The 11,635-nt window shown below is 35.3% G+C and overlaps 1 protein-coding gene across 2 annotated transcripts in view; it reads right to left on the bottom strand.

The window, feature by feature from the left end:
• Positions 1 to 912: 912 nt before the first annotated feature.
• The window catches only part of LOC577476 (striatin-3), a 29,617-nt gene continuing 18,894 nt past the window's right edge, over positions 913 to 11,635 (bottom strand). For both annotated transcript variants that reach the window (XM_030999598.1, XM_030999599.1), the window contains exons 10-18: positions 9,760 to 9,881; positions 9,073 to 9,248; positions 8,734 to 8,781; positions 8,208 to 8,329; positions 7,453 to 7,620; positions 6,883 to 7,023; positions 6,407 to 6,511; positions 5,872 to 5,958; positions 913 to 5,337 (exon numbers count right to left, since the gene is read on the bottom strand). In XM_030999598.1, the coding sequence (XP_030855458.1) occupies positions 5,168 to 5,337; positions 5,872 to 5,958; positions 6,407 to 6,511; positions 6,883 to 7,023; positions 7,453 to 7,620; positions 8,208 to 8,329; positions 8,734 to 8,781; positions 9,073 to 9,248; positions 9,760 to 9,881 (1,139 nt within the window). In that variant the 3' untranslated portion in view covers positions 913 to 5,167. The remainder of the gene's footprint in view (positions 5,338 to 5,871; positions 5,959 to 6,406; positions 6,512 to 6,882; positions 7,024 to 7,452; positions 7,621 to 8,207; positions 8,330 to 8,733; positions 8,782 to 9,072; positions 9,249 to 9,759; positions 9,882 to 11,635) is intronic.

Here is an 11,635-nt window from a genome sequence, read left to right as displayed (position 1 = left end):
GATGAGCGAACTATCTTTCATCACATGATTTAGTTCTAACCAATCGTAGAGCAAGATTCTTAGTATGTGGAATATAAATGAGAATAGCAGTATGCAGATAGTATTCTTGATCTGTCATCCTCCCTATGATCAACTAAAGATTACGTAAGGCAGATCTATGCACACAAGGAATATTTTCAATTCAAAACTTGATGAATGTGCTTGTCAGCATATCTTAGAGTGACTGTATTGTGCAACATATTTATTTGTTTATGTCTCCTCTTTCATCAAGTTTCTGTTTCATCTGTCCCTCCATCCATTTATTCTTTGATTTTTGTTGTTGTTACAGTGAGTCAAGTTGAGAACCTATGAAAGGAAACCAACTAAACTTGAAAGATCAAGTCGAATCCAACTCAGATTTGACAGAGTGTGGATACTAAATTATTTTGTTTTGCTGTCCATTCATGTCTCATGCCAGAATTCATTTTAATGACAGAGTTAACCGAACCTGCATGGGCAGGAAGTGTAATACTAATCAAGAGAAGTGATCACACTGTTGAAAAGACACATAAAATATTTACTCTGTTGGACAGGACTTGTAACTGCAAGTATCCTGGATGTGTTTCCACCTTCTTATAAGGAGCTTTGGGCTTCTCTGCAGACTGATTTATAGTTTGTTATGTTTAATATATGTACATTTAACAGTCTTATTTATAACGGACATAATGATCTATTAACCTATTGGTTGTGTAAGATGCTGTACAAAAAATATTGTGTAAAATTATTGTGCGATGTCAATAAAGTCTGTTTATCAAAGTATTTTTCTTGCAAGTTGTGCAATCTTTCAGCAACAGTCAGCCCACTTCAGGCATAGCAGGTAAACATAAATGACAAAACTTTTCCAAAACAATGAAAACACTGACAAGAAAATTGTACAATTCACATCTTCTGTATCATTTATTGTATATTCATAAAATGAAACGAAAAGAAAATCAGAACAAAAATTATTAAGTAGTATAATTTGTATTTTTTGTATTATTCATATCTACAGTGTATAGCTGAGCACTGTCTTTTTTTCAAAATTAAAAACACTGCATTCAAACTCGAGACATTACCACTAAAATGATAGAACTTGGGTGAACCATGAGGTGAATATGATGTTAAGGAGTACCCACTGTGGAACCAAGGTATAACGGTATGCACAATATTTCAAGAGGATGATATGTCCAATAAACCCACGAAAATCATTGCATTCATGTAAACAAAAAAATCAAGCTCTGGGTAATATACATATTGATTGACTTTCCTTTCACTAATGTTACAGACATACCATTCTCCTATGTTACTTTGATTTCAGAGTTTACCATATCTTGAGGGTATCAGTTACTGCTAGGAATTTGCGCTGTTTGCTATTTCAATAGGGTAGATAATTGTTTATGATTATCATTTTCATAAATAAATTAAAATAGCAATTGTTTCATTCATTACAAATTACCAAAATTGACTTTAGAGTGGAGGGGTAAAAATGGCAATTGAAAATATATATGCGTTCCTGTCTTACATCCATCACACATTGACATAACAGATAAATTTGCAATTCAAGCTTGCATGATTTTTCTGTTGAAAGAAAAATCAAGTCTCATCAAAATACTGCAAGCCAATAGTGTTTCAAAAAAACTTTTTTTCTTCTTCAAACGAACCAACTACGGCAAATGCAATACCAATTTGGTTGATTGGTTGATATCAATCAGCACACTTCAGATGCCCATTTTCTGTGATTCAATGCCCTACACCTGGTTTGCAATGGCCAGCATACACACGTAACATAACATGTTATGTTTGATTTAGAGGCGTCTTTCATTAATGCTTACTGATGCTACACTTAGTTGCAATTTGTAGAAAATCAAGATAGCAAACTGCAATGGACCCCTTATCCCAAACAACTAGGTACATGTATATATTGTTTTAATTTTTCGATCACCATTCGTTTTATACGCGTCATGTGTATTGTGCATTTGAATGGGCTGTAGCAAAGGGCATCTACGCATGGTGTCTGCATTATCAATGAAAATGAACCAGATTTTAGAATTGCACTAAAGTCTGCCTCTCATCTCCTATAAACCATGCAGATGTATAATATAAAATTTTCATCAATCAGTCTCCATTTGTGATTTATTTGGTTAAAGAGAGATAGCCATGAATATTACATTCCCATTATATAAGCCATCCCTGCAATAGATGAAAGAATTCACAATCCCTATGATCATTTATTTATTATTTCCCTTGTTATGTATTCAGATGAGATTTGATAACAACATTTGTTCAAGTTATCTCATGCATTGCAATATGAACGCAAAAGATTAGGAGGTGGATGGATGTATTAAAATAATAATCCTGCACATTTTATTCATTGTATTTTAGTTTTGATTGATAGAATGCAAATCCAGGAGTGGGTGGAAAATATTGAAACTACATCAAAAAGTTCTAAATGAGTGTTAGTATTTAATCTGCCACAAGGAGTAAACAAAGCTAAATTAATGTTATTGAAAACCATTACACATTTAATTCTACACATGGACGAATGACAAAACGTTCTACATAGGCTCTACTCGACATAATTTAATATGTAGAGCCCAAGAGTTAGTCCCTGCATGAACAAATTGTCTCACTTTACAAGTAGAATTCATTGCTAGTCATTATTCATGTAGACATTTATACACTATGCACAATTCCAGTATCTTTTCACGTTAATTTACAAATCGATCATAGTCAATCAGATATACATATGAATTCTTACATAATTCCTGGATTTAAAATGAGTAATTTCTAGTCGAGCCACGGGGGGTAGTATAGCGTGTAAAAAAAGCTAGCCTTTACAGAGTGCATTGAATATACTACATTTTTTTTCATTTTGGCATCGCATGTTCGCTTCAAACGATACATAATATGCATAAAATGCATATAGAGGTATGCTGTAGGTGCAAGAGGAACTAGCAAAAGATTAACTGAAGATGTATTTCATGCATGTTCCTTTATACATGCAAACAAAACACCAAGTACATAACTATATATATATGCGTTAAGAATATAAAAATAGAGTATGTTGCATGACACTGACTCAGGTAGGGTGATGTGCAACTTCTTACTTCTAGTTAGAGCACAGAAATACATGTACATAGTTGGATGTAAAGGAAGTGTACTGACACAGGCATTATTCCGAACAATCTTCTGGGAGTTAGAATTAGATAGCTAACCTTTGACCCCTGACCTCTGAGCTGAGTACTGTCTACATTATCCATCTATTTTTCTCTTCAATTTATACCGAGTGTGAAAGATAACATTGGCCTACTGGGGTTTTATGGGTTAAAATCCCATTAGAGTGTAGTTTCCATGCAATTTCCCTTTTCCATTCCGTGAGAAGTAATTAAATTACAAATAGATGAATCACCATTTTATGATATAAATAGCAGAAAGAAATATAATATTGCAAAGATGGCCCCTAGTAACCATGGTGATAATCTGGAGCCTTGATTTGGGGGTAACTAATAAAGAAATGAATTAGAGATAGGTTGTTTTGAACTGTTAATCACAGATTAAAGTACTACAAGTAAAAATGCATACACATGTATGATGTTATAAAGTGGACTGAAAGAAACTATCTATGGTTACAGATGAAGATAAATAATATGATAAAAATCTCCTACAAATATTCAAAACACACATTACAACAACAAAAATAATAAAAATTAAATAAAATAAGGAAGCAAATCTCTGAAATAAAGAGAATTCACATAGTATGGCTGTCTTTTGGACTAACGTGTATCTCAAATGAGGCATTTTGTACAAAAGGAATACAGATGTTCCAAACATAAGCTAATACACTGATTTTCACAATAAAAAAGAAACCTACCAACTTCCACGCAAAATTCAACAACAGCTATCAAAATATCTTAATGAATTGCTTTTACATGTATACAATGCACTCGCTCATCCATCTATTATCGAAGACATAATATGAGCCATATCAAGAGAGTGAGAGAGAATTAGAGAGAGTGAGAAAAGCACTCTTGATTAAACTCTTCACATATACGATGATTCACATAATTGATTATCTGAATGAATATGCTAGGCAACATTTTAAAACATTCCGAAGTTTCAATAATATTGATGATGCCCACACATTTCGCTAACAGGAGTAAAAATTGCTCCTGATAATTCAATCTGTACATATACATATGGAATAGCGTAGTGAGAATAAATTACAATCGAAGAGTAATGTACACATTTCAGAAGCCACCTATAGTGGCCGGTCCATAAGAATTAATGTCTACGAGCAGCAAAACTCAATTGAAAACAAAACACAGGTATGCTTGTATCATTCTGAACAATTTCGTGTTTTATAATAAAATTGAACGTGACATCCTGAATAATTCTTGATTCACGTTCACAACTCCCTCCTCTATCATTTATAATATCACATCAGAAGTTACTAGCTCCGTAAAACCATGTTTGATTTCCAGTTGGCCACAACTGGACAGACTAGCTACAATACACACTTCATACACACGATTATTCAATTATTCATATACAGACAAGCAAAATGACTTATGAATAGCATGAAAATATAAGAAGCGCAAGGGTTCTTCTGTATATGCAGAAACAAAATCCTGCTCATGGTAAGAAAAAAATGAAAAGAAACAATAATTTACTAACCTAAATAATTGTTTATCTACACCATAGCCATTCTACTTTTTTTTGTTAAATACACCCATAGATACTTGTAAACATTTCTGGAAATGCGACACATAGTTGCTGTATGATAAAAAGGTGGGGAGAAGGAAATACACACATTCTATTCAGACAATGATAAGAGTTTGATTGTTTGCGTTGGTTCCTCTGCAACTAATGATGTTTCACAATGATGATATGTAAGTCAGTCAAACCATCAATCTGGCTCCATATCTATGCAAGGAGAGCACACAGTTTTTAGTTTCCTCTCTTCTTATCAATCATGTGCAACTAACCATTGCTATCACCTTCTCATCACAGAGAGGTGCTCACTCTGCTGGATTCACACTCACTTTGCGATCAAAGCTGTCACGCGAGTTGCATCGAGGAGGAGGGGAAGTCATTCACACGCTGTACACTGACATACATTTTAACTGGGGATGCAGGCAGGGAGTGATGCTCAGACAAAGACCTTGGCTAGGGCATCTGCTCCCCCGCTAGCGATGTATGGCTTAGAGGGGTGGAAGGCCACATCAAATATTGATTCATCAAACTTCTTGCGATGGGAGGTGATTTCTTGGACGCAAGTTTTACTATCAAGGTTCCAAAGTCTGATTGAGCTGTCGTGACCTGCAAAACAATATACAATATCAAATAGATAGTATTATGACTTTTCTTAATGATTAGAGAGAAAATGGATCCACCCTAAATTATGTATAATTATGTCTGAAGCTGAATGTTATATTTCCACTAGATAGATGGGAATTTGAACAGGGGACCTAATGTAGATATTAATAGATCAAACTGGGACACATGCGATTACAGACATACATACTCTCTAGACAAATCAAAATGAATATTTTAAAGGTACAAAATATGCATCAAAGCATTTGGAGCAAGAAATACAGACTTGTATTACAAAAGGAGGAAATGTTATTATATCCACAACCTCTATTCTTTAGAGTGGTACATGGTAAAAATCCTTTGAGTTTGACCTCACAAGGACTAATCATTCTGAAACATATATGACATAATGAATCTTGAAATCTTGAAAACGAATGCACAGAAACAACAGTGGATACACCCAAGCAACGATTTTAAGATGCAGTCCATTGCTGTCTTGTGAGTGGGAAGGACATTTAGAGGTAGAATCATAGGACTTACTTCCAGACAAGAGGTAGAGTCCATTAGGGTCCACAGCCAAGCAGGTTACTGCATCCAGATGGGCCACCATACTGTGAACCATTTTACCTGAAAACGACAGAAAGAGATAGAACAGGTCTTTCAAACCTTGGATTTTCAATTCTAAATCTGCATCAATTGATCACAGCATCTCTAAATACATCCCCTCATTTGGTTAATCTTACCTTACATCTCTTTCTATCACTTCTTATTTATTGACTGTTTTATTCGATAATAAACAGCTATTAACATGAACAAAATTAGGTTTCACTTGGTTGATGCTTTGTAACAGTGTAAGTTAATGCATTTATGTGTATTCATAGTAGCAATGAAATTGTAATCCACTTCATTTCATTCCATTCTGCTCCTTTTTTAATTATTTGTATGTTTTATTTACTCAAATATTTTGCAAATTACAAATTCGTAATGTAAACCACATAAACAAACAAACAAATATTCTTTACTACCTGAAGAGCATCTGCCCTACAGACCGAGACCCTTTCTCACGAGTACTTACCACTATTATTATCAAAGAAGCGAATATGCCTATCTTCATGTGCAGTGATAGTGACTGGTAGAGTTGGATGACTGGCTACACTGTTGATCTGACTAGTTGGGCTATCTGTATACCAAAGAACAACAAATGCACTTGTTATTTCTCACATTCTACACATACAGTATAAGCTATTAAATGCACTACTCAATGCATAGCTTGAATTTTTGTTTTACACCATTACTAAATATTGAACATCATCATCATTATCACCATCATCAGTAGCAACTGTACCACCATCACATTCAACATCATCCTCCTCCTCATTTTTCATCACCACCACCACCATTCTCATCCTAACCATATCATCACCACTATAAATATCACCATCATCATTCCCTACTACCACTACCACCACCCCTGAGATTTTTACTACCACCATCATTCAACATCATCATTATTATCCTTATCATTTTAACTATCAACATCATCATCCTTACCTGAGGGTAACCTACTGTCCAGCGTAATGACTTTCTTTGCAGTCTCTAGATCATACACAGCCACATCAGCTGATGAAAAGCCCACTGTGATCTGACTCGTGTCACAGCGCACAAAGTCCACTGAGGTGGGCACTCCAAATGCTGTTTAAAAAAACAAAGAATAAAAAAATGCTATATAAACATTTGATTTCTGGCTCTATGTGTATACCTCAGTATAGAAGAGTACAGAGTATAGAAGTAACAAAAGAACAAAAAATGTCAATAAACTTCTAGAAGAGGAGGGGGAGGGGAGAAGAAAAAAAGAGATGGGACAAGTAAATCTAGCAAATATAATCAAAAATGCATGTTTGATCCTGCAAAATTAAAAAATGCAAAAAGTGTGTAACTGTTGGTCGTTGATTATATCCCACATTTACTCCATGAAGTGCTTGATTATAGGAACAAAGACATGCCCTGTCATTCAGTAATAATTATCTTATTATTGATGTGACAGGTGATTGGTTGACAGGTGTAACATTGACATATGCATAACTGACAAGAGATTGATTGACAGGAGCTTTGATGTCATACCTGTCTCTGCTGTGATGGTGGTGAGGAGGGGTGACTTCTTGCCCGGACTCCACAGCTTGACCGTACCGTCAGATGAACAAGATACCAGGCTGTTCTTAGTCCCATCGTATGACAGACCCCATACAGCATCACTATGACCTACATAGGTCTCAGCCATTACTGATGGATCTAAAAGAAGCACAGCATAATTTGATTAACATACGCAGCTATTTGGAGACAATCTTGTACCATGACAGGTATTATCATGCTGATTGTAATAATATTGCGGCAATATGAACAATGTAATTTTCTGCTGATAGAAACTTGTATACTTTGCAAAATTCAATACACTTTTTCTTTTCAAAGCCTTCCCAAATCTCTGCATTACCCCCATTTTTACAAATGTCTCCTTTCTCTTCCCCTGCCTCAACTTTCTACTAGGTTCTATTTTCATTCTCTTTTAATGCATATCAACATATTATGACCAATACAATTAAATTAAAAATAATAGAATTACTGGGATATTGACTGAATGAATGAAATTCTTGGGCCAAAAGTCCATGTCTTTCACCATATTTGGTCCTCTGAATAAATAATTAACAAGTGAATCACAAGTCTGAAACATCACAGATATTTTCTTCACCAAACAGAAACAAGATATGCCACTTTAAGTGTTGAAATCATTTCCATTCAAATCATTAGGTCACATCTTCCATATCCTTACTCTATTGTGCTAATTCAAATAGTTCTGTTATTGAATTTATCAGATTACATACCATACAAGTCATAAGGATCAATGTTTGAACCAGGAATATTCCAACATCTAATGGAGGAGTCCATTCCACCACTGAAGCATTGCTCTCCATTACTGCTGACTGCCAAACTTAGAACAGCCCCTCTGTCAAATCAAACAAACATCCAATTATCATTAGCATACTAAGCCCCCACACTGTGATATATCAAGAATGGGATACAGAGCTAATCAGGTTGAGAATGGTTGATGATTCAAGGTGCATGATTTCCAACACTAATGGTGAATAATGATTACGCTATAAGAATCTAAAAGAAACTTGAATGTTATATAATGGTTTCTATTGGAAATCAATCAGGATTCTTTTTTTTTCTTTTTTTTTACCTAGGCATATATATTTCATATCTTACATATTTTAATATGTGAAGAAGATAAACCACTTCATACGACGGCAAAGTACTTTTTTTTCAATTCCCATGAGATAAAGCCTGAATATAATCTATACTATATCACATAAGAATGAATCAGAACATTAGAAATACTGTACTTACACATGTCCTCTGAATGTATAAATAGGTTCCACATCTAGAGAAGCAGCTCTGGAAATAAATGTTTAAAAGAAAGATTGTATGAATAAATAGCAAATATTGAGAATTAAAACAATATTTCTTCATAATTTGAGAAGAAAAGACATAGATAAAAATAAAAAGGTCTCCATGATGCAATCATCAAAGCTTCATAACATGTTCCTACAAGCTAGAAGGAAAAGCTTTAGGTGTGTCCCAAAAGAGAGATTTTACAGATGACAAGATAGCAATTTAATACAACAAATGACTGCTTAAAATGTTCTCACGTTTTTTTCCAAACCAAAATCTCAATCAAATACTCACTTTTTAGCTGGGACTGTCTTCTGTAAATTCCATAGTTTGAGAGTATTATCCTCTGATCCTGTGATAAGGACTGGTTCCTCTGGATGAAATACTAACGCACGTACACCATCAAAATGGCTTCGTAACGTAAACTTAGGATTCCATGTCTTACGAAAGGTCTCCTTGTTTGCTGATATCTGGTGACAAAAATGAAAGCAAACAGAAGTAGAGCGTGAACTTGCATTTACATAAACACAAGCAAGAATTATATATTTTCTTTTTTTACAAAGTAAATCGTATATTATGAAAAGTACCTGTTCTCCCTTTCAAGGGTGAGACATCTCCAGTTCACAACACAATTCAACTCAAAATCAACCCATGTATTCACTGTTGTCCTTGATCATGCCACAAGAAGTAAGAGTTTCCAGTGTGCTACCTTCATTACCCCTGTCATCCCTTTATCATCTGTTGAAAGTTGCAAGTTGCACGGACAATGAGTGAACCCCCTTCTTGTTCATTTACGCCATATCCAAAGTCTTAAAATGACATTCCCTATTTCAGTCTACATAAATGCCTTTTAACCTTTTCATGTCTATTCTTCCTAGAATGGCACCAAGTCTCTTTTATTTTTCAAGCCATCCATGAAATCAAATCCAATAGACAATGTTCCTATCATATACCGGTAATTTGTTTTCATCTAAAACTTACATCATAACTGAGAACATCAGCCTCATTAGTGATGGTCAATCCTGCAAGTTCTCCCAAGCGAAGGGTTTCTAGGGCTTCCTCATCCGCTCCCATGATACCTTGACGGGGTGCTACAGCTACATCTAATCAAACAAATACAACCATCAATATTAAGTCATATTATTTGTAATAAGCTGCCAAAATCCAGATATTGAGTACAAACGCAATGTCTATACAATAATCTGTAATGATACAACCGACAGTCTGACACTTTTAAACACATGGCATTTTATTTCAAGAGTTTTAATTCAAAAATTTGAAAAAAGCAATACTTATTCAATACTTCATAGGTATAGAGATGTACTACTTATGTTATTTCTATGAGCATGACCATCAAATTTTCTCAGTTTAATCATAACTAGATGGAACTTCGACTGCGCGCAGTCGAAAATGATGCCTCCGTCATGGAGCAATTTTACAAACCAAAACAGAAGAAATTTTTCAAATCAATTTCAATTGTAATCCATTATATACATATATGACCCTTTGATCTTTGACCTCATGACCCTAAAATCTACTCAGTTCATTGGCTCTGCAAGATGTCCTGAGTTAAATAGTAATCCATCTGTCAGTTCTAATGAGAATGCGTTCACAAGCTATTTTTGCATACATAATGAGCCCATGACCTTTGACCTTTGACCTCATGACCCAAGAATCTACTCAGTTCATTGGCTCTGCAAGATACATACATGATCTAAGTTTGGCAGGAGTCCATCAATCTGTTCTAATGATAATGCGATCGCAAGCTATTTTTGCATACATAATGAGCCGCATGACCTTTGACCTTGACCTCATGACCCCAAAATCTAATCAGTTCATCGGCTCTGCAAGTAACATACATGACCAAAGTTTGGCAGGAATCCATCAATCGGTTCTTGAGATAACGCGATCACAAGCTGTTTTTGCATACATAATGAGCCCTGTGACCTTTGACCTTTCATCTCGTGACCCCAATATCTAATCAGTTCATCCGCTCTGCAAGATACATACATGACCAAAGTTTGGCAGGAATCCATCAATCGGTTCTTGAGATAACGCGATCACGAGCTGTTTTTGCATACATAATGAGCCCTGTGACCTTTGACCTTTGACCTCGTGACCCCAAAATCTAATCAGTTCATCGGGTCTGCAAGATACATACATGACTAAAGTTTGGCAGGAATCCATCTATCGGTTCTTTAGATAACGCGATCACGAGCTGTTTTTGCATACATAATGAGCCCTGTGACCTTTGACCTTTGACCTCGTGACCCCAAAATCTAATCAGTTCATCGGCTCTGCAAGATACATACATGACTAAAGTTTGGCAGGAATCCATCAATCGGTTCTTCAGATAACGCGATCACGAGAACGGGACGTACGGACGGACGGACGTACGGACGTACGGACGTACGGACGTACGGACGGACGGACAACCCGAAAACATAATGCCTCCGGCTACTTCGTAACGGAGGCATAAAAACAATCAATGCCTAAAACACATATATTGCTTTCCTTCTGTATTCATATATTCTCATTTCATTCTCATATGCAGAGCTGCCAACAACCTTGTGCGCCACAAAAAAGGAACCATGATGGCAAAAAAAAGGAATTTCAAGCAAAAAAAAAAGGAATTCATTAAATCGAAACTTACAACCAGACGCGACACACTTCCGATGCAGAAATGTCCATTCCTCATGCTGTTTTTTCCATACAAGCAGGTATTTTTTTGTGGTATTATTGGCATTTCATTCTTTTTGAGAATATTTTTCTCTTCAAGTATGTTTTAAACTTAGTCTTCTATTGAATTTGTGATCAAATCAACATTCTAGGGCAGTTGTTTGATGTGCGGTATGTA

This window comes from Strongylocentrotus purpuratus, unplaced genomic scaffold (assembly GCF_000002235.5).
Source record: "Strongylocentrotus purpuratus isolate Spur 01 unplaced genomic scaffold, Spur_5.0 spur5_scaffold_5, whole genome shotgun sequence".
Classification (NCBI taxonomy): domain Eukaryota; kingdom Metazoa; phylum Echinodermata; class Echinoidea; order Camarodonta; family Strongylocentrotidae; genus Strongylocentrotus; species Strongylocentrotus purpuratus.
Note: the sequence above shows the minus strand (reverse complement) of the source record. Positions and strands in the feature narration are given on the sequence as shown.